General features: G+C 35.9%; 3 protein-coding genes across 3 annotated transcripts in view; 1 reads left to right on the top strand and 2 right to left on the bottom strand.

Moving 5' to 3' along the window:
- Positions 1–1,374: 1,374 nt before the first annotated feature.
- Positions 1,375–13,799, top strand: LOC107653748 (F-BAR and double SH3 domains protein 2-like). Its single transcript, XM_016440561.1, has 20 exons — positions 1,375–1,493; positions 1,915–2,012; positions 2,129–2,174; positions 4,120–4,196; positions 4,282–4,426; positions 4,508–4,641; positions 4,824–4,878; positions 5,448–5,576; positions 5,790–5,912; positions 6,842–6,937; positions 8,418–8,534; positions 9,399–9,497; positions 9,743–9,895; positions 9,983–10,105; positions 10,190–10,273; positions 11,449–11,641; positions 11,763–11,986; positions 12,107–12,257; positions 13,277–13,335; positions 13,417–13,799. Exons 1-20 carry the CDS (start codon positions 1,473–1,475, stop codon positions 13,498–13,500), a joined length of 2,211 nt encoding a protein of 736 aa, XP_016296047.1. The 5' UTR covers positions 1,375–1,472; the 3' UTR covers positions 13,501–13,799.
- A 2,397-nt stretch (positions 13,800–16,196) lies between these two features.
- LOC107653747 (dehydrogenase/reductase SDR family member 13-like) lies at positions 16,197–19,127 on the bottom strand. The gene is made up of 5 exons (XM_016440560.1): positions 18,869–19,127; positions 18,605–18,723; positions 18,410–18,533; positions 17,957–18,283; positions 16,197–16,683 (listed from the first exon to the last, which is right to left on the bottom strand). The coding sequence occupies exons 1-5, from the start codon at positions 18,993–18,995 to the stop codon at positions 16,424–16,426; spliced, it is 957 nt and encodes a 318-aa protein (XP_016296046.1). The 5' UTR covers positions 18,996–19,127; the 3' UTR covers positions 16,197–16,423.
- Positions 19,128–19,464: 337 nt separating this feature from the next.
- LOC107653746 (dehydrogenase/reductase SDR family member 13-like) overlaps positions 19,465–23,278 on the bottom strand; it is a 6,372-nt gene continuing 2,558 nt past the window's right edge. Inside the window, exons 3-5 of the mRNA XM_016440559.1 lie at positions 21,127–21,250; positions 20,687–21,013; positions 19,465–20,600 (exon numbers count right to left, since the gene is read on the bottom strand). Of these exons, the coding sequence (XP_016296045.1) occupies positions 20,341–20,600; positions 20,687–21,013; positions 21,127–21,250 (711 nt within the window). The 3' untranslated portion in view covers positions 19,465–20,340. The remainder of the gene's footprint in view (positions 20,601–20,686; positions 21,014–21,126; positions 21,251–23,278) is intronic.

Below are 23,278 nucleotides of genomic sequence, written 5' to 3'. Positions count from 1 at the left end.
TACGGCACCGTGTGTACTGGTTGTACGTGGAATATTCTCTTCCTTTCCTGTATTTCTCAATCTCTACTTCATGTTATTGTGTATTATTGTATATTAAGTCTTAACAGTTTCTCCTGTTAACAGTCTCCTTGCTCTGATTGAATGCCATATATGCATAATGAAGCCCCCTCATCTAAATCCCACTTTCTGGGTAAACAGACTTACATTATACACCTTTTGCATTTTTTAAATTTGAATTAAAAGTATTGTTTTTATTAACTTATTCCTTTTCTGGAGATGTCCTAACAAAGAGGTTCTGAATGATTTTGTAACTCTGTGGACAGGCACAGCACATCATGTTCAAATGCACACCTTTGGCTAAATGTAGCAAACACTGAGTAATTGAAGTAGTCATATCAAGCCAATTATCTATTTTTAAACCATCAATGACCTATAAACAAATTTATCACAGAAGCTGTGAAACCTGTAATTAGAAACTTCGTCATCACTGCATGGCACTGCCATTTTTTTCTAAATCAGGAATTACCCTTAATCTGAAATAGTTCCCAGGTATGTGAATTTGACTGGTTTTCACTGTTTTTAAACGTGTCAACCTTTTCACAAACTGTTTGAACAGCTTGTAACACATTTAGTACCAGTGTACTTTTAGAAATCTTTTTATTGCAATGCATGACCATAAAACGTATAGTATAAATAATGATCAACAACAACAATTATTAATATTGATATCATAAATACATAGCCAAATGCAATACTTCTACTACTGCTAATTATTATTTAAAAAAAATTATTATTATCATTTATGATATTGAACTTTGTTCAGTTTGATTTGGCGAGTGTCCCACTTTATTTTTTACATACGCCCACCACTAGATGGTCTCATCTCACCAACATGCAGGGCCTTTTTGTGAGTATTTTATGATAATGAAGGTATAATAAATTTAATTAAGTGACAGTTGATAAAATGTTTATTATCATCACTGCAATTATATATAGAATAAGAGCGGCAGAGTAAGAGCAAAGACTGGTATAACTGCATAACTGGAGAGTTACGAATGAGATTTTTCTCATTCATCTTTGTCTAATTTCACACACTTAACGTTAAATAGGCTACTACACGCTAGTCTGTACATATTTAGCTTCATATTCTAATGGAAACGTATCACATACACACACATAAACATACATTACAATTGTGAATTGTCATATTTGCCTTCAAAACATATTATTTGGTCACTTGGAGGGCGCTGTTCTTCCGAATTCTGCTCCCCTGACTAACGTTCTCGCCTCACTTCTCAGCGCAGTTTTTGCGTGAGCGGCTCAACGGAGGGGTCTGGAAGTATTTCAGTGTTTGTTTGTTTTTTCTTCCATCTAAACAGATTATTCTGCACTGCGTATCGCCGTCCCGCGGATGTGTTTGGGTTTTGCGGGGTAAATTTCTGAGAGTTTTTCCTGTATATCCAGATCCAGACATGCAGCCTCCTCCAAGAAAGGTGAGGTGACCTGCTTCTTCGTACTTTTTGAGATGTTTTGTTGTCATGTCAGTATAGGCTATTTGTTTGTTTGCTTGCTTTCTTGTCTCCTTGTTTGTTCGACTAAAACAAACTTATGATAGATAGATAGATAGATGTTGTCTAGCTGTCTAACCATCCTTACCATCATTTTATTGTTAGTTAATTATCTATTAATTTGGATAATTGCAACATCTTAAAATACTAGTAACATATATATTATGTAACGTGTGTAAATGTTCACATAAAACGTACATTATACATGTTACATTATGTTTACGTTGAGTCCAGTATCTGCCCTGTCTCCATTGACTCCAGTATGCGAGACACGGGTTTCTCTTTCAGGCTGGTGTGATCTGGGTCAGAGTTGGTTCTCCAGAGGTTGTCATTGTGTGTGTTGCAGGTAAAAGTCACACAAGAGGTGAAACACACTCACACAGAGCAGCTGAACAGACTCCAGCTCAAACACCAGACAGACTTGGACTTCCTAGAGGATCTGAGGTCGAGTTTGATTGTCATTTTACATTGCTTTTAAAATACCTATCAGGCTATTTTCTGTCTGTCTTGTCGGTATATTAGTGCTGAACTGCTTGACTGTGTGTGTGTTTAATCCTCAGGACATACAGCCAGAAGAAAGCACTAATAGAGAAAGATTACTCACAGGTGAGTTGTGGCCATTATATTAAATTGTATTAGAGTTCATGAGTTGATTTTTGTTCTGATTTTATACAAATCTTTTAAAGATTTTCTGTTCAGAATAATGAAAAATGTATTAATGATGAACAGATGCGTCTTCCACTGATCACTTACATTTTATGTGTGAATTAGTTTGTTTTTGTAGAGAGGTAGATTTAGTGACTCGGTGGAAAAAACTGTGGTTCTTAATGACCTGCAGGTGGTTGGTGTCATGAATTTTTACCAGTTGCGTTCTGGTTCGAATCTGCTTTCTTGTCTCTTCCAAATGTGTTGCTAAGAAGAGCCACATGATATAAGTTATGGGACAGACATTTTCAAATTCAGAGAGCCCAGCTGTCTGAATGACTCTCAGTATGTGTGTGAGTGAGAGGTTATTTTCTGTTGGATCTGAAGCTTGTGCACCTGCAGGGCTGCTGCATGCTGACTGGCTCATGAAAACAGGAATCTCTCTCTTCTTCAAGGTCTCTTCCTGAGTCGACTCTTCAGAGCTGGCAGCTTTTAGGACTGGGTTGACAGTGCCAGATTGTAGTCTGAGGGACAGAAAGCAAATCCTCTCTGTTTTGGGGGGATGCTACTTAATCTTTGTACTTTGTGGAACTTGTTACGGATAAGTTATTTCAGTTTGTTGAAACTTTGCTGGAATTATCATCTCTACACCTTTAAAAAAATAAAGGTTCCCAAAGACGTTTTTCACAGCAGTCCCATTGAAGAACCAGTTTTGGTTGCCTTCCAAGAACCTTCCAGTGAACAGTTCTTAAAAGAACCATTTTTTTCTAAAGAATCAATTTACATTATAAGGAACCTTGTGTAAAATGGAAAGGTTCAATGGATGTTAAAGGTTCATCTTGGAACTATCAATGCCAGTAAAGAGCCTTTACTTTTAAGAGAGTAGTGGTGAAGTAATGAAAGGAACTTTGCACTAGCTTAGTTATTTTTCAGTTTCTGGTTTAAGTTTTTTTTTTTTTGCTCTGATATTTTACCAAATTGTTTGTGATTTTTGGAGATCAGTCCAATACAGTGACATTTACTTGACTTGAAGATGGAAAGTGAGTGTTATTTTCTCCTTTCTTTTGTTTCAAAGGCAGCCAGTTACTTACTCACTTGTAAATCTACACGTTGGCGCAGTTTGTACTGCTGTCTGGCATTTAATTGTCAAGCAGACAGGCAGAAATACCCATGTGGGTTTTGCTTTTACAGACTGAAAATTGTCCTCCATGTTTTCCACATTTGCACTGATCTGGAGTGATGGGATAAAAGGAGAAATTTCTCTAAGGCATCTGTTTTATTTTTTGTGGTGACGATTGAAGTGGAATTTTTAAAATGCTGCTCGGAAGCTCTAAATCTAAACTTTCATAAATATTTAATAACATTATATTGAAGGAATAGGAAAATGTACTCATCCTCAGGCCATCCAAGATGTAGACGAGTTTGTTTCTTCATCAGAACAGATTTGGAGATATTTAGCATTACATCACATGCTCACCAATGGATCTACTGCAGTAAATGGGTGCCGTCAGAATGAGAGTCCAAACAGCTGATAAAAACATCACAATAATCCACAAGCAATCCACACCACTCCATTCCATCAATTAACGTATTGTGAAGTAAAAATCCATCAACAAGACATTTTCGAACCATCGCTTCCAACTAAAATACGAGTCCTCTATCCATAATATTGCTTTCTCCAGTGAAAAAGTCATCTTGTCTGAATCAGGAGAGAAATATGCACAGATCAAGCACCATTCACAAGCAAAAACATTTCTAAACAGATGATTTTGATGTGAGAGGACAAGAAGGGACAAACCTTTTCACTGGAAAAAGCTTTATTATGGATTATAGACTGTTATTTTGGCCAGAAGACCATCTGTATTTTATGAAGTGGTATATAAATGAATGTGGCTGGACTTTGTAGGCTCTGCAGAAGCTTGCATCACAGTACTTGAAGCGAGAGTGGTCTGGAGCCCCATCAGAGGAGCAGAGAGACTCCAGGTAATAGGAGGGATGAAAAGAGCACAGAAAAGAGCATATATGATTGATTTTCAAATTTCAGAGATGTTTGTGTGTATGTGTACAGAAATGTTTGGGCTGTATGGAGATCCTACTTGGAGGGTGTGATGAAAGTGAGCCAGTCTCGTATCAACGGATGTGAGAACTACAGGAGCCAGATCTCAGATCCTGTGAAGACATTCAGAGCGCAGAAAGACCTTCAGCTGAAGAGGGTAAATGCATCAACAGATACTCTGCACTAAAGCGTAACAGTGGCCATTCACGAACATGTTTATTCATCTGTCCTCTCTCAGTGCTGCGAACAGCTGGCAAGAGCTCAGGCAGATCTGCAGGGCACGATCAGAGACCTGGAGAAGAGCAGGAAGACCTACCAGGAGGCGGAACAAACAGCGCAGACTGTGAGAGAGAAAGCTGATATGGAGGCCAAGTACGTTTGCTGACCTGTTACATGTGAAGGAAGTGACATCAGCTGTGCACAAGAACAGGGCAGAGGGTTATCATGTTTTTCAGTTTTAAATGGAGATTCATCATTTTTTGCTGTTTTTCCTTACTCTTGTTTCTTTTTCTCTGGTATTTTTCTATTATTCCTCTTTACTTGTACAATACGAGGTCAAAGCTCAGTCTGTTTCAGTCACGCTCCAGTTTGAAGAGGGCGAGTGTGAAGGTACAACGCACAATATATCAGTACCATATTGGTTAATTTGTTGATATTTTAAAGTGCATGCTCATTTCTCCTATTTTTTATGTTTAGATTACCATGTAACACTCACCCAGAGTTAAACTTTAAATAAAACGAATTATTTAATAACACTAATAAATGTTATCCAAAATGGCATTTACCACACGGTACATTCAAATGTTGTGATTCAATTATAGCATTAAAATTTTTTATGTTTTTTAGTCTTTTATTTTTATTTACTTTGACAAAATTCATTATTGGACATAATATCAAATAATATATTATTTTTTAATTAAAAAAGAGGGGGTGAGAAAGAAAAGTGGAAAATTGTTATTTAAAAATTATGTCAAAAATAAATTTAAATAATAAAAAACTGTTGCATACATAAATTACAAACATATAAGCAAATAACATAAAATAAATTAAATTTGATAGGATATGATCCATTTAATTAGGACATTATTTAACTACAGTGAATGATGTTTTGCCATCTTCATGTGGTAAAATTTGCTTGCAAATCATTGTGACAAGTGCACATTTTCTGTTGATTTCAGCTGAAAGCCAAGAAGAACGAATGGAAGCTAAAAGCCACACAAGCAAGGAATGATTACCTGCTCACACTGTCAACCACTAACGCTCATCAGGACCGCTATTATGAGACAGATCTGATCAGCTGCATAAGGGTGAGGCCAAATGTTGCTCAGCTTATTAATTTTTTTTGTTTAATATAATCTTCAATGCACAACTGTTTTCAAAATTTTTCAATGTTTTCATTGATAAAAATAAGAAATGTTTATTGGGCATCAGATCAGCATATTAGAATATTTATAATCACTTCCATCACAAACAAAAATCCAATTGAAAATAAAAATACTATTCCTTGTTTTTGAGTCCAGGTTCTAGATGTCAGTTTCTACGATCACATACAGAGTTTTCTGATTTCACTGTGTCAGACGGAGCTTGAGACATCTCAAAGCATTCAAGACACTTTTCAGTGCCTGATGGAGACGTCCAGTGGGGTGAGTTACACACTCACTTGAGTATACACTGCTATGGAAAAACACACATGAACCACAGTGGCCGAATGTAGAGCAGGTAATATGATCTGCCACTAGAGGGTTATTGGATCAAATCCCAGCTCAAGCAGTTAATACTGACCTTAAAGAGAGAAATGTACCTGCTTTAGAGAGTTTGCAGTGGTTTAGGAATGAGATCTTTACTCTATGTTAGAACAGACAGGTTTTTTAAGATATATTGATGTTTCAAGTCTGCAGTAACTGGGTAAAACATAAAAATGTTGAAATTAGAAATATTAGTAAAATAAAAAGTGCACTTTGCACCTTTGTCACTTTTTTCACTTTTGCATATGGAAAATAAAAACTACATTTTTGAGAGACCTTTTTTGGTCTGATTGAAAAAAAATTTCAGTGTGCGGACAAATTCAGCGACTCGTTGGACTAAAATTTTCTCCCTTTTGCTCTACGCACCTGAGAACTCATTCTTTTTGAGCGCACACAATTCCTGCTTGAGAAATTAGAAATATAAAATGACTGTTGGTTATTATTATGTGTACATTTGAAGAGAAATCAGTGATCAATGATTTTCAGTAGTGACAGCCTTCAGCCTGCCATTAGGTCTGTTTGTAGTCCTGTGTTGTTGTAATTCGATGATTCTCACAGTGTTTCCATTCAGTTTGTGGGACTCAGGTTTAATGTCTCTAGTCCAGCATCAGGTTACAACACAACAACACACACACACACACACACACACACACACACACACACACACACACACACACACACAATTCATGAATTACCTGTTCTGGTGGTCTCTCATTCCTCCAAGGGAAAGATTATGTTAGCTGTGCTATTGTTAATGCGACATCTTGACGTTAGTCAAGTAGTTTACATAAATGTAATTGTCCTTGTGTGTTTGTATGTGTCTGTAGGTGACGCAGGATATTCACCAACAGATATTCATTCAGGACAACCCAGTGTTTCAGAAAGCTGCCCCCTTTCAGTATCAGCCCTGTGAAAATGATTCGGTATGTTGCCTCCCACTCAGGAATGTACTACAAAATCGCACAAACAACAGAGATGCAAAACTCCTTTTCTCCTTTTACTGGACATATTTGTGATATTATAATGTTTGTACAATTTATTTATACATGTATTTATTTTTTATTTATATATTAGGGTTGCACCAGTAATAAATAAATGGATGATATCATAATAAATATATAATAGATGATATAACAATAAATATAAAGTAATTTAAGATTATTTTATTGAAATGACTAAAATTTAATAAAAATGAATTATTCTATTTTTAATGCAAAATCTATTTTGTCTAAATGGCTGATATTAAAATAAATATAAAATAATTATTATTTTATTAAAATTAATAAATTAAATTTTTTTTTTTTAGATAATTTTATTAAAATTAAGAATGAAATGAAATTAATTATTCTATTATCCAGTCTAAAATCTGGTGTTTAAATAAATTTTAACTAAATTCAATAAAATAATACAAATAATGATACTAACATCCGTAACATTTGACAATAAGGTTTCATTTGTTAACATTAGTTAACATGAATTAACAATGAACAGTACTTTTACAGCATATAATAGTCATTCAAAAAGATTTTACATTTATTGTGGATTCAATGTTTTAAATGAAGGTTCACCACATAATCTTATCCAAAAACTTCTCTTTCACTGTAAATGTCATTTAAAACATTATTATAATATTCTTGTTTGTTCATTAATCAGTCCGACAAAGAGGAAAAGTGCTGTAATGAAGGCCGAATGTGTTCTTCCATGACTGTGCAACTGTTGCAATAGCGCCCCCCTGCTGCCCGCAAGTCATCTCACCCCTCACCACACCAGCATAGTGGCCCGTTTGTTCGCTAACCCTCTTTTTGTTTGCGAGTCAAACAAGCATTAGTCTGTTCCTAAAGAAAACATTAGAGATGCAGCCCTCAGCGCTGGTGGGGCGAAAAGACCAGAGAAAACTGGGCGTCAGTGCAGGCAGGAAGCAACACGGCCTGTGAAAAGAGGGCATTGAGAAGTGAACCTGCCCCACCTCTTGCACCCCTCATGAACACCTCCCATTCCCCCGTCCCAAAATATATAAAGCTTTTAAATACTGTATATTATTAGAAATTGTATAATCATCAGTATCTGCATGATTTTTTCTCACTCCCAGACGAGACTGGTTTGTTTTTTCTTGTATTATGCTAAAACCATTTCGTCAAGGAGTTGTTGTAATATTCAGTCTGTGGTGAACAGGAGTTGCTCTGTAAAGTAGCATCTCGAAGGATCATTCTTCAAGAGCTTACGTTACCTACAGACATAATATTTTAAGAGTGCAAAGATTTCATTTCGGGAGATTGATGTTGTTCCAAGTTATGCTGGGACTTTTGTGTACACATGGGCACTGAGAAGCTATCAAGGTTTCACGTTCAGATAAAAGGGTCTGTGTTGTGTTTTAGTCAACTCTCTCTTTCTTGGTCTCTTTAGGTCAGGGAACTGCTGAAGGAGAGTGGCACGGCTGAAGAACACAGTCTGAATAAAGAAGCACGGAAATGGGCCACACGTGTGGCCAGAGAACACAAAAACATCATCCTTACGCAGCGGGTGAGGGGGCACTGAAACAATATAATGCCTTAGCATGTTGATTTTTGATATTAAAAATATTGTTATATTTCATCATTTATTTAGATATTTTTAATTTATATATTAGGGTTGTACTAATATTAAAATGTGACTGATAAATGGGCAATATTAAAATAAATGTAAAATCTAAGATTATTTTCATGAAAATTAATAGTTAATAATTAAAATTAAATAATCATAAAAAATAAAAATGTAAATAAATAAAAGTAAAAATTAACATGAACTAAAAATGAACAACATTTATTAAATTAGTTCGTTATTTTTAATACATGTATTAATACATTATTAAAATTAAAACATTTTAAAATTTAATTCAAAGTTGCATCTGTTAACATTAGTTAATGCACTAACATGAACATGAACAAACAATGAACAAATGCATTTTTATGAACTAACATTAACAAAGGTTAATAAATGCTACGAAAATATATTAGTTCATACATTAATATTGCAAAGTGTTACTATAATATAAAATCTGTTTTGTCTCAAATTAAAAATAAAACAATAACTAAACTCAATAAAATATCATATATAATAATTATAATATAAAATGTATTTATCGAAATAAAACTGAAACAATAACAACTAAATTAAATAAAATAAAAATATAAAACCTGTTTCGTTTTAGTGAATTATCACAACATTAACAACAACATTCAATAAAATAATGTAAAATAATAATAATAAAAATTCTATTTTGTCAATAAATTAAACATAAAACATTAGAAAACTAAATCAGTCATTGTAAATGCTGCAAGTGAATTTAGGCATCGCAACATTATAATGTACAGTATGAAATTTGTGTTTGGTTTGATGTTTTTTTAGACTCTTTTGGAGTATGAAGAGTCACATCTACAGGACCAGAATAACAGTGAGTTGGAAGTGAAAATGGACGATGCAAGAGAATGCATTCGGAAATCAGAGGTGAAGAGTGTGTTTATTTGAGTTTGTACGTCAGTCTAGTTCATCATAAGTTGTCCATCACCTCTGGGAAAAACTCACATGCCCTCTGCTGGTCGCAACTCCATAAACTAAAGCTGCACATTCAGTCCAGTAAAGTTTGAAATAGTACCCTTTCTTGTATCAAATGATGTTGGAATAGTTGATATACATAAACATTGTGTAATAAAATAGGAAGTTGGTAGATGATGAGTCCACTCTTCCTGTAGACGGTGAAACTGAAGGCAGAGGCACGTCTGAACCTCCTCAGAGACGTTGGTGTGGCTGTAGACGTCTGGCTGAAGAGTGCCATGAACCAAGTGATGGAGGAACTGGAGAACGTGAGATGGGCGGCCATCAATACCCATGATGCTTCATTCTCTGTAAGTCTGAATCTCTTACAGTCAAAGCCAGATTCACACAAACCCCTATAACCCATTCTAATCGTGTTTTACATTAAATGTCTAAAGCACTCTGTAGATTTTGACAGAGAAGATGATGAGGACACAGAGACGCTGGACGACAGCAGCTCCAGCCCCTCCAGCACTCACAGGAACTACCCTCTCACCTGCTCTGTGCTGTACTCCTATCAGGTGCACACCTAGTGGGATCTAGCCTGATGTTCTTTGGTCTATTCATCCATTTGCAATGTCATTTCCTGTGCTTTACTTCCACAGGCATCCCAGCCTGATGAGCTCACAATCCAGGAACAGGAGATACTGGAGCTTATTGATGATGGAGACATGGAGGACTGGGTTAAGGTACACGCAGACCCTCTCAACTTGGTCAGGGCTTTTTAAACTTTCAAATGCCTATGATCCTATTGCTTCACTCATTCTTTAAAAGATAAAGGCATATATATATATATATATATATATATTAATTATATATTTTAATGTATACAGATCCATTTGTACTGTGTGAGGAATACAATTTTTTATCATACACTACTTTTCAAAGGTTTGGGGTCAGTAAGATTTTATTTTGATAGAAATTAATACTTTTATTCAGTAAGGATGCATTAAATGCAACAGAGACAGTAAGGGCATTTATATTACAAAAGATTCTGTTTCAAACAAATGCTGTTCTTTCTATTCATCAAAGAATCCTGAAAAAATGCGGTTTCCACAAAAATATTAAATGGCAAAACTGATTTCAACATTGATCATAATAAATGTTTCTTGAGCAGCAGATTTCTGAAGGATCATGTGACACTGAAGACTGGAGTAATGATGCTGAAAACTCAGCTTTACTTCACAGGAATAAATTACTTTTTAAAATACTTTAAAATAGAAAACATTATGTTATGTTGAAATCAAATTGTACTGTTTTTACTGTATTTTTTATTACATTTTAAATAAATGAACACTTGGTGGGCATAAGAAAGAATGAATTAAAATTATATTTAAAATTAATTAAAATTAATTACAAATTAATCAAAATTATTACAAAAATGCATATAAAAATCTTTAAACTTTTGAACAGTAGTGTGGATGTTTAATGTAAAAAAATTAAGTATGATATAAAAATTATTAATCATAACAGACTTCTTTTGAATGTACCTTTTGAACAAACTTTGAATGGTAGTGTACATATATTTATTAATATAATAAGTCATTTTAAATAATTAGTATTTATATTATAATTAGCATTTATTTATAAGTTAATAATATATTTTTTAAATGTGCTAAATAAAAACAACATTCTTGAAATATCTATAAAATATTTACTTATTTTAAAGTAGCATTTATATGTTTTTACTTTACAATTTTTCACAAACTATATAAATATTTGGTTTTAAATTTTGTTCTGTTAAAATACATTTGGTCTTTTTTATATCTAATTTTCTACTGACACAATAACATCCTGTTGAAAACCCCTGAACTACATGGCACTTACGATGTTGCCATTTATTGGACAAGTGTATGTTTTACAGGCTAGGAACAGAGCAGGGCAGGTGGGATACGTGCCGGAGAAATACCTGCAGCTCCCGACCTCCAGCTCTCTACTGAGGATGCTCCAGTCTTTCTCCAGCAGGGACGCCCAATCACACACCTCCAGCACTTCTGCAGAACAAGAGCCAGAAATAGAGACACTCACCCAGAGCAGCCTGAACACTCATGGCAGTAGTGAGACCACTGGTTACAGTATAATAACTGGAGTAATGCTAGTTTATAGTATTATAGTACTGAATGCTTAAAATAATTTAACAAAACTCTACATTTTCTGCCCTCTTCCTCTTTTGCACAGCCGTAAATCTGGCCAGGGCTCTGTATGCCTATGAGGCTCAGACAGAGGACGAGTTGTCTTTCCCAGAGGGAGCCGTTATTTGCATTCTCAGCAAACACAACCAAGAAGATGATGGGTTCTGGGAGGGCGAGTTCAACGGCGCAGTGGGCGTCTTTCCCGCAGTATTAGTGGAGGATCTATGCAGACCGGAGAGTGCACGAGCACACAAGAGCATGAACGTACAGGTTTATACACGTACTACCGGAAAACACTGGCCACACTGAAAAAGCTTTTTTGTTCATGTTTACAGCAAGCCTATGTTCAATGCTGAAATATGTTTTGTAATAGCTGTTTCTTACCACCAGGTGTCTCTGTCAGTTTTGGATCAAGCAGCTTGTCCACCCACTGTGTTTCCATCCTGTAGCAGTCCAGAATCCGTCCCGCTGCCATCTTTGACCAGCACACTTGCTTTAAACGGCTATCAAACCCCAGAACCCCCCAAAATCTCAAGCCACAGTAAGACAGAGCACCACAGCAAATCCTAAAGCTTGATAGTAAACCTCACTGTAACATTTTTAGTGACGTTCAATTTCACAACCCGAATGTCTTAAAAATGTTTAATAAAAAGACACATTATGTGCATTTATTAATTTAGCTACCTACAAATAAACTTTACATTTTTTCTAAAGTAAAAAAAAAAAAAAAATTATATATATATATATAAAATTAACATTTTGGCCTACCAGTGTTATTTTAATATGACTATTTTAGTATTAGTTAATATTTTGACGCAGCTTTTATTTGTATATTTTCAGTTTTCAATGTTTTAGTAATTTTGTTAGGTGCTTTTTTCATTTGATTTTTTTTTTTTTTATATTTACATTTAGCTGGATTTTTTAAAATGTCTGTTTTAGTTTTAGTAATTTTAGTACTTCAACTTTTACATATTTTCAGTTTGTTCCCAAGGCAGAATTTCTCATTTTCGTTTTTTTACGTCTTTCATTTAATATAGATTTTTTAAAAATATATATTCAACTTTATTTCAAGTAACGAAACCATTTTTAATATTAGGATTATGAAATTATGTAACTGAAAAGGTTTTAGTTTTAGTTAGAAATTGCAACACTGAGGCCTAGGGTTATTACAGCTAACTAAACCTAAAAACATAACAATTGTTTGTTACTTGAAATAAAATAAAACATAAAACTTATTTAATTTCAAGCTAGTTGCTAAAGCAGTGTTTTTCATTTTGCATTGTTTAACTTGATGTAGTAAAATAACTAAAACTGAAGTAAAAATGTATACAAACTATATAGACATAGACAAACTATAAAAAAACACAAAATGTAACATTTAAAAAAATTACAAAATTAAAATGGAAAATATAAACCTAATTTAAAATATGAATAAAATAATAGTATCTCAATATTATTACAATAGTATTTCAATGGTAAAACAACATTACTGAGGCTTTTGTTCTATTATTAGATTTATCAGATGTCAGAATCACATTCATCTGTGTTTTTCCTCCACAGGTCACACCCACACCCCATCACCCAGATCCCCAGGAGAGGGCGGGTCGGGCCTAAGACCTGTGAGATCTGCACTTCTAAAGCTGCATGCCAATGATGGGCGCTTTTCTGTGAATTCTGATGGGTGTTTTTGCTTTCTGCAGGTAAGAGCTGCTCCTCCTCCACCCAAACAGCAGGCGCAGGGCCAGGTGCAGAAGAGAGAAGAGGTGGAGATCACACTGGTTTGAGTGACACCTTGGGACACATTTTACAAATTGACGTTGCCATGCTTGGATGCACTGCGTGAATTTGATCCGATGCAGGGTGGACGTTCTGAAACTTCTTGAAGATAGAGATGCACAAGCTGACGAGTACTTAAGATGTTCCAGACCTCCTCCTCTAGTTTGTTTTTGACAAGGCCCAAATGTGTTAATGAATGGACATGCAAAAGCAGGCTTTACTAGAGCTACAAAGAGACTTTAAAGGGAAAAGTGGCAATTTCAGTGTTGACTTTGTATGTATGATTATATGAAGAGTTCATTTGCAAAAACCCATAATTTTTCAGAAATCACGTTTTTTTTATTGCGCATTCAAAGTAATATCAATCAAACTGCAGTTGGGTTGTTTTGATTAAGTAATAATAACTTAAACAAATACAGGTAATTTACAAAATTAAAGTTAATTGAAAGTATGTTTTTTTTTACATATTAAAAGTTTGTTTTATAGCAAAAGCAGATAACTCCAACAGTCGTTTTTTGACAAAAGCAGATAACTCCACATTTCATGTTTTAGAGTTTAAAAAAACACTCGTTTAATCTTTGTAATCTCCTCAGATGACAATGTAGATGTCTGACAAAAGTTGTTGTTGTTGTGAATGTGATCATAAACTGTATGGATGTGATTAACTTACACGCAATACTCTCCTCAGATGACAATGTAGATGCCTGACAAACGTTGTTTTTGTTGTGATCATAAACTGTATGGATGTGATTACACGCAATACACGGAGCTTTTCCCTCACCATTGTAACGCGCTGCTTTTGCAAGGTTCCGTGAAAACGTTTCAGCTTTTATTTTACTTTTTCGCCCTGAAGAAGATATCACAGTTTCATCAAGTTCGTCGAAATTGTCCATCCTCGATCAGTTTTAGTCAGTTTTGACGAAACTCCTCTCAGCTAGCACGTCGTTTCAAAGTGAAAGTAGCCTTGTCACCTGACCTGAATACAGCGCGCTGATTCGCTAAAATGGATTTATCGGCTTCTGCTCAAAAACAACAAGGGCGCTTGTCGGCTCCTGGAGTAAAACGTGAACTCGCGATGCCTTGAAAGTGGACAAAACCGGCTTTTTTGACAAAACGTGTTTAGGATTCAGATCGCGCTATATGTGGAGAATAATGCACGGTAATCATCTCATTTTTTCTGAAAGTGGCGTTTATCGGTTTTTGCAAATTAACTTCATATATTCTGTCCATAAACTATTTTAGGGCTAACATGTTTAGATGCATATTAGAGTTTTGGCTAGCCTGTACCTTTGTTGTCAGTATTTTAATTATCTGATCAGTCATTATTTGAATGAATATTCATATATTTTGTAGGTATTGTATATTTCATGAGGTTAAAACACAACCTGAGCACTTAAGATTTAGTTTGTAATGCATTACAGTATTTTGTTTTATTTTGGAAATTCTCGTTTTCTTTTTGTTGTCATTTTCTTCATGTTCTTTATTTTAAAAGAGACATGGGGAGATGGTGAGAAACATTCATTTTTAGTTTCACAGTATTTGTAAAAAAAAAAAAAAAAAAAAAGATAGTTCACCAAAAAAAAGAGAAACTTTTTTTTCATAATTTATTTATCTTCATCTTATTCCAAACGTGTTTGACTGTTTCTACAGTGGAGTACTAAAGGAAAGAATTTTGTAGCAGCCACATGGCTCCACACAAAAGTGGAGGGAAAAAAAATATTTTATTTTATTTTACTTTTTTTTAATGTGCAGGAAATTTTTAATTTAGGTAAAATTCAGAGGTTTACAAATATTATTTCACACAGTTTTGTGTCATTTTAACATAATGTCTCAGGATAATGCACAGATTTATTCCTGTCAGATTTCATGTTGTTCGATCAGAGGCTGCCACGGGCACTTTTTCTGATCAAAGCGAAAGTAAAAACATTTCTGTCTACATACGTTGTGAAGTGGATCACAATAAATGTAATTATTCAGTTTCTGTAACACCCTTTACTAATAAACGCCGTATCCACCTTATATTTAAGGTAAAGGCAGGCGGGACCGTTTGTAACTTTTGTGCGTTGCCTATCTTTCCTGTATAAAACATTACGCTGTGCTGCTTTATATTGCAAATTTATATTTGTTATCATATTATTCTGGTTTATTATAATTATAAACAGTTTGTTTCCGCGCTCCAAAACAAGGTGGATATGTGCCTGTAAATGGAGCGGGAAGAGAATTTGATGGTGCGGTCTCAGCGGTTTTCAGTTTTAGCTTGAAGTCACAAACTCACTAAACCCTCTAACCACATAAAAAAAAATTATATATATATATATATATATGACTAAAAAGCATGCTGGCATGCTTTTTCTCTAAATTCTGTGAAAAAACGGAGTATTGCGAGAAATACACTGAATTATGAGACTTTTTGGTTAACGTCTAGCAATTCTGAGAAAAAAAACGCTAGAAAAAGTCTTAATTGTGAGATAAAGAACTGAAGTTACGTTAGATATACGTTATAGATATATATATTTTTTTTTTCTTTTATCACGTGGCGGAAACAAGTTTTAGCGGCAATATGTAACAAAAGGTGCATGGCTGAGTTTAATCAAGTTGGGGACTGGCCAAGCAAAAATTACTACATCACTCACATTTGTTGGAGTTTTGCTTTCATATCAAATATAATTTCATAATTCATACAATAAAGAACCAACCAGGATAATAGTGATTCCAATAGATACTTTAATACAGTAAAAAAAAACTCATACCAGCATACAGCAGTTAATGTAAACAGAAATTAAAACACTGTAAACCGTAAATAATTGTGCGTCCAGAAACATAAAAATGCCACAAACAATTTCATCACTTCACACGTTTTGTTTTTTTCCCCTTTAGGGATATAAATAAAGTTCAAAGACATCCACCAGAAATAAAACAGTTCCTCTGGCTTTATGAAAGGCCGCTCAGACGTTCACTAACTTCCCAAAGCTTTTTGGCCACCGCGTCATCTTTGGCTTTGGCACTGACTTCCTCCACTGCGCAGCATGAGAAATAACATCCACTCAAACGCTCGATTCCTTCCTGAACGGCACAATGCAGAGTTGTTTGTGCTCCGGTTTGTGGGTCCAGGAACAGCAGTCTAGCCACTGGCTCGATGAAAACTTTCTGCCAGAGACTCACATGGCGGGAGAGCTCGGTCTTTACAACACCTGCAAAAGGGTGATACAATATTATGTATTTCTTTAACCCAACTGAACAACTGATTGGTGATTAAACATCTTCAACAGAGATTATATAAAACACAAGTTTATCAGGTTTATCAAAAAACAGGAAATGGCTCGGAGCATTCCAGATGATAGGCTAGATTAGCATCAATGATCTGGAATTCACGCGCACACACACACAAAAACTATGGGTCTCATTCACTCTTGTTTTTTACTCGTGTCATTATTCTTCATTTCATTATTTATCGTTTTAAATGGTTTCATTCCTACTGGGAATGTGACTTTGCGTTCCAGTGTATCCAGTTGGTGGTAAACATACTGATTTCATGCACAAATAAGTGCGTATTCATGATTAGTAAACAAAGTTGTGAATGGCACTCAAGTGACACAACTGATGCTGGTAGGTCACGTGATGGTGACAACATGTTGGATGTAGTACATCAGAATTTCACTTATACTACATGTACTACATTTTTTCATGAAGTTTCAAACCAAATGTAGTACCCACTAGACAGAATGAGCTTTTGGATGGAGCTTCTGTTATTGTAAGGTCAAAAAGTGTGGCCATATTTAACACTTTGAGGATGAAATCCAATTATTTCAAAAGGAATCTGCACGATTGGAAACTTTGTGTGAGAGCGAAACTTTTTTCCACGCAGATTTCCCAATGTTTTTTTTTTCTCTTCAGATTTACCACATTGGCCAACAGAAAACTGCTTGGTTTGAAAGTGACTTCTGTGTGACTATTGACAACATACCCTTTTTTTTTGGAAAGTTACATTTTGCCGAAATTTCACTAAAGTGACCTCACCTTAAGCACACTGAAAAAAATTGGTGTTGAAAATTTTCACTGAGAAATTGCTTGTCAAATTCTTATCATTCAAATAACTACAAAAGAAATGGCAAGTAACACACTAAATTTGAAGTAGAAAGACTGTATAGACTTTATATTTTCTTGTAAAAGGTACCCCAATAATCTAAAAGTTTCATTGACAACTTTGAAAAAACATTTTTGTAGTGAATGTGAACATTCAAATGTGAATATGAACTTGAGTATGAGCTGTTGCCATAAAAATGCCATCATTTACTCAACCTTGTGACATTCCAAACCTCTATGACTCTTCATTTGTGGAACACAAAAAGAGGAATCTGAGTGATGTACAAACGAATGGAAAAATAGTCATACAGGTTTTGAATAACATAAGGGTGGGTGAATAATGACAGAACTTTATAAACTATTCCTTCAAGTATGATTTACCTGGATGAACACTGTAGCAGGTGACGTTTGTGCCCTTCAGTCTCTTGGCCAGTTCGTGAGTGAACAGGACATTACAGAGTTTGCTGTTGCAGTAGGCCTGGAAGAACTGCCAGCTGTATCTCCCTGACCCCAGGTCTTTGGTGGTGACAAGAGAATCGAAATCAATCTTGCCCCAGCGATAGGCCATGGAGGATAGTGTGACAACACGAGCAGCAGGACTCTCCTTCAGACGATCCAGCAGAAGACACGCGAGCAGAAAATGGCCAAGATGGTTGACACCAAACTCTATGCCAAAACCATCCTCGGTTCGACCATCCGCCACAAGACCTATACATAACAAAACCTTTGAATACAGTGCCACATGTTCCCCATAATATTCAGATAGTGTTCAATCAACATAGCCCAGATGTTGCTAACAATCTGATTTGAAACAGTATTGATGGTTTGGCTTACCTGCATTATTGATGAGCAGGTCCAGTCTTGACTCAGATTTGAGGAAGCTCTCAGCAAAAGCTCGCACAGATTTGAAGCTTCCAAGATCAAGCTCCATGAACAGGATGTCATTGCTTCCTGTGGCCTGAACAACAAATACGGGTTCAGTAAACACTCAAAACTCTTGAATCAGTGGTCAGAAGTGATGGTCCTCACCTTCTTGATGTCATTTATAGCAGACTCGGCTTTCTTCTGGTTTCTGCAGGCCAGAATGACTCTTACTCCACGACCTGCCAGATCTAGAGCTGTGGCCTTACCGATACCAGTATTCCCGCCTGAAACATCAAGCCGAACATCTCTCAGGACCACAACTAAAACACGTGCAGGCTTTCCTCAGCGTACCAACGCAAACGTGGAGGCGACAAGCGCGTTTTAACGCGACATTTTTCAGAGAATGATTATTAAAAAAAAAAACCTCACCTGTAATAATGGCCGTTTTCCCGGTCATGTCAGCGGTTCCTTTACATTTTGACTTCTTAAACAACGTCTCCACCAAAACGACATAAAGAGCTGCGACGAGCGCACCGGCGATGATGAGATGAATCATGTTTGTGACCCGCTGCAGGAGTCTGCGGGCGATTTTATGTGCTCCGCCCGGGCCAGAGCCTGATAAACCGGTCCGGGGGTTTTCTCCGTCACCTCATGAGCGCTCAACGAAACCGGTCTGCATGTGCTCAAGAGAACAATATACCGTTCAAGGCCAAAGACTGCTCATTTATCTTAATACCTCGGCATGTTTTATTAACAAATGGGGTACAAAGTAGAGCTGGAAACTCTTGAAAATGGAGTAGCCTACGTTTGTTTTGACACAACAAATCAGTTAAAGATGCTTGCTTTCACATTCGTAACATGTTGATCGATCGTTGTATTTTATTTGACAAAAATATGGGTCTAAATACAGTTTTGATCCCTGATTTGTATAAAAATGTTTTTTACCAACAAATATTAAATAATCATCACAAGTAAACATGATTTATTGGAAAACACACACACACACACTGGCCAGAATAAATAAGGTTGTATATTAAATACATTTTTTATTAAATTCGAAATTATGTATTTTTTCCCCCTTACCAACAACGTTTGGTAACATGTTGAGACCAAATACAGCAAACGCCACAGTTTGTGTTAGAATTGAGAAAATTAATACTACATACTATACTACATTTTAAAATGGGATTTATTCTGGTGATGGCAAAGCTGAATTTCAGCAGCCATTACACCAGATTGATTCACATGATTCTTAAAAAATAATATATTAAGTTTGTAGTTATTGGTAAAACTGAAGGAAGTGATTGAATGTTGTTTGAATTACCTAGTGGATGACATCACCAATGAACTCAGTGCCAAACTATTTTGACTTTTTCACATTTCACATGATCAAAGTGTTCACATCCCTTGACATATTTTTGACACCTGCAATCCACGGGTGATGATGCATACTGTTCCTTTACTAAATCAATAACATACTCTAACTGGGAGAGGTGACACATTCAGCACAGTAAAGGCCTCGGTATCCCCAGACACACCCAGTGAGTTACGTCTTTACTTTGGTATGACAAAGAAACATGATTTATGTAGTGGAAACCTGGTCCCATAAATGTCAGGAAGTGAAAACGTATCATATACACAGCGGTTTGGGTTACATTCAAAATATGTTTGCTAATTAGTGATATTTGCACAAACGCAATCTGTAAAACAGTCAAAGAACATTTTTATTAGAAGAATTAACAGCTCTTTTTTGTGGTCAGAGCATGTTATGAACTGCAAAATTTGACACAGGCTTTTTATAATATGCAGAAACACAGATTTATCTAACACAGTTGCCCACAGGTACCACTAAACAAACTGTGCAATTGCACATCCATACGGGTGTAATGAAACTGACGATCTCATGCTAAACCAACAAGCCTCTCGCTGACTTCCCAAAGCTTTTTGGCTACTGCATCATCTCTGGCTTTAGCAGAAACATTCTGCACTGCACAGCTAGAGAAGTACTGTCCACTTAAGGGTTCAATACCCTCTTGAAGTGCACAGTAAAGAGACGTCTGAGCTCCAGATTCCACGTCCGAAAAGAAAAGCAGCAAAATCGGTGCCATGAACAGCCGCCACCATAAATTGCTGTGGCGACCGATGTCCGTTTTGATGGCCCCTACAAAATAATTAAGCATCGATTACTTATGACCCACAATATTTTATCAAGTACTGCTTTTTAAAGAATAAAGAACACAGACTGACCTGGATGAAGACTGTAGCAGGTGACATTTGTGCCTTTGAGTCTCTTGGCCAGTTCATGCATAAAGAGGACATTGCAGAGTTTGCTGTGACTGTACATCCCTAATAAGGCCACTGCAGAATTCCCTAAACCCAAATCTTTATGAGTGTTGATGCAGTCAAAATCAATTTTCCCCCAGCAATGGGCCATTGAAGAGACTGTCACAACTCTGCTGGGGCCGCACTCTTTTAACCTTTCCAACAGCAGAATGGTTAACAGAAAATGACCGAGGTGATTGACGCCAAAGATCCTTCCAAAGCCATCCTCAGTCTTGCCACCAATTACAAGTCCTACAAAAACAGAAAAGGAAATCAATATAAAGTTTTTAAACCTAAGATTTTAAATTGGTTATCTTCAAAAGTTACTAATTGTATCATTGCAATTGCATATATTTAATAGCTACCTGCATTGCTGATAAGAATGTCCAATCTGGATTCTTTCTTGAGAAAGTTTTCAGCGAAAGACCTCACAGATTTCAGACTGGCCAGATCCAAGTGCATATACAACACCTCTTTGTTTCCTGATTCCTGTGTGCCAGTCACATCAGTTCATTGATTTCACATGCATATACAGTGGGTACGGAAAGTACAGAGGATCCCCAAATCCAGGTGTGAAAAACTTGTTGCATCTTTCCCGAAAAGACTCATGGCTGTATTAGATCAAAAGGCTGCTTATACTAAATACTGAGCAAAGGGTCTGAATACTTAGGACCATGTGATATTTCAGTTTTTCTTTTTTAATAAATCTGCAAAAATGTCAACGATTCTGTGTTTTCCTGTCAATATGGGGTGCTGTCTGTACATTAATGAGGAAAAAAATGAACTTAAATGATTTTAGCAAATGGCTGCAATATAACAAAGAGTGAAAAATTTAAGGGGGTCTGAATACTTTCCGTACCCACTGTACATTCACTGATTTCATACATTCCTACAGTAATTCTGCAAATTTATATAGCAGCATCACAGATTTGATCAATAAAACAGCATGCTACTGATATGGTTTTATTTATTTATTATTTCTAATAGTACCATTTTTATATTATTTTATGGGCAAAGTTTTTTAATGAGGAAATATTAAAAGAGTGCAATGGTGGGGATCTGAAGATAAAAATTCCATTTGTTTTCTACAAAAACTTTGCAACATACGAAAACTTATAAAGACAGACCTATAGGCTACAAATTAACTATTGATGGTATATGTGTTTGTTGAAACATATTTTGCAATGAATCTAAAATACAAAGTTTCTATATAGCCTACACAATCAAATTGTCATACAACAGATAACAATTATACAACTACTGATTTAAAGATTTTGATTGTCATTCGCGGTGCTTCATGATTGTATTTCTTTCCGTCGAATTTCTTTTCCACTTAAGTAGTTTGTAATGTGATTAACCTCATATTTGGTTTGTATGGATCATGGCTTAAAGCTCTTTAAGGAAGAGAAAAACATTTCAGAACAGTGTAGGTGCTGCAGGGCTAGCCGGGGCTTGTCAGGAAATTGCATGGCACTGACAGAGGCCCCTAAGGATTTCCTAATGAATTTTACTGTCTGTTTTTATTTTTACTCTCAGTGTCACTTTCATTAACTAAAAAAAAAATTTAATAAAAGGCTGCGTTTACACTTGGCATTAACATGCGATCACCGTAATCCGATTAAGCAGATCGGATCATCAGTCAATCGGAACACGGCGCGTTTACACTTGGCAACATCAACTGACTTTTCTATCTGGATAACCGATCGGATCTGTCTTTGGACTTTCTGAAGTGTTGGGCTTTCTTTTGAAAAGCATTTTCAGTCGCGGGACATTTTACAAATCAAAGATAAGTGTAGGAGTCTCACTAGTCTCCAAACGGGTGTTCTCCGTCTTTTTTTCCTGAGTCTGACAGCTCGCGAGAGAGAGGGCGGCGTTATCATCTATCATCTGTCTATCTATCTATCTATCTATCTATCTATCTATCTATCTATCTGTCCATCTATCTGTCCATCTATCTATCTATCTATCGGCTGCGTTTACACTTGGCATTAACATGTGATCACCATGATATGATCAAGCAGATCGGATCATCAGTCAATCAGAACTGTTTACACTTGGCAACATCAACTGATTTTCTATCTGGATAACCGATCGGATCTGTCTTTCCCGCGCAATATTTAAATATGTCTGCAGAGAATGGCCCGGTGCAAAGTCAACCTGAAGTGGTGGGTTTTCTTTTGAAAAGCATTTTCAGTCGCGGGACATTTTACAAATCAAAGATAAGTGTAGGAGTCTCACTAGTCTCCAAACGGGTGTTCTCCGTCTTTTTTTCCTGAGTCTGACAGCTCGCGAGAGAGAGGGCGGCGTTTTGAGTGATGTCGACCTGCGAATGCAGACACGATGGCTGGATTGCGTTTACATTACACTGACACTGAGATCCGATCACGACTATCTCTGGACCAGGACACGCTGATCAGATAACATTCCGATCAGAAGTGCGTTGTCTTTTCAAAGTGTATGTGGACAACATCCGGATACAGGTCGCATGTTAATGCCAAGTGTAAACGCAGTATGGTT

The sequence above is a fragment of the Sinocyclocheilus anshuiensis genome, unplaced genomic scaffold (assembly GCF_001515605.1).
Source record: "Sinocyclocheilus anshuiensis isolate Anshui unplaced genomic scaffold, SAMN03320099.WGS_v1.1 scaffold315, whole genome shotgun sequence".
NCBI lineage: Eukaryota > Metazoa > Chordata > Actinopteri > Cypriniformes > Cyprinidae > Sinocyclocheilus > Sinocyclocheilus anshuiensis.
Note: the sequence above shows the minus strand (reverse complement) of the source record. Positions and strands in the feature narration are given on the sequence as shown.

What these genes read in the sequence shown, in the direction of transcription:
- LOC107653748 (XM_016440561.1), top strand. Translation starts at nt 1,473, where the DNA reads ATGCAGCCTCCTCCAAGAAAG. An exon ending in TGATGGAGACGTCCAGTGGG is followed by an intron (nt 5,913 to 6,841) that starts GTGAGTTACACA and finishes ATGTGTCTGTAG; the next exon opens with GTGACGCAGGATATTCACCA. An exon ending in CCTGAACACTCATGGCAGTA is followed by an intron (nt 11,642 to 11,762) that starts GTGAGACCACTG and finishes TCTTTTGCACAG; the next exon opens with CCGTAAATCTGGCCAGGGCT.
- LOC107653747 (XM_016440560.1), bottom strand. Translation starts at nt 18,995, where the DNA reads ATGATTCATCTCATCATCGCCGGTGCGCTCGTCGCAGCTCTTTATGTC. An exon ending in GAAAACGGCCATTATTACAG is followed by an intron (nt 18,724 to 18,868) that starts GTGAGGTTTTTT and finishes TTGATGTTTCAG; the next exon opens with GCGGGAATACTGGTATCGGT. An exon ending in CTATAAATGACATCAAGAAG is followed by an intron (nt 18,534 to 18,604) that starts GTGAGGACCATC and finishes TTTGTTGTTCAG; the next exon opens with GCCACAGGAAGCAATGACAT.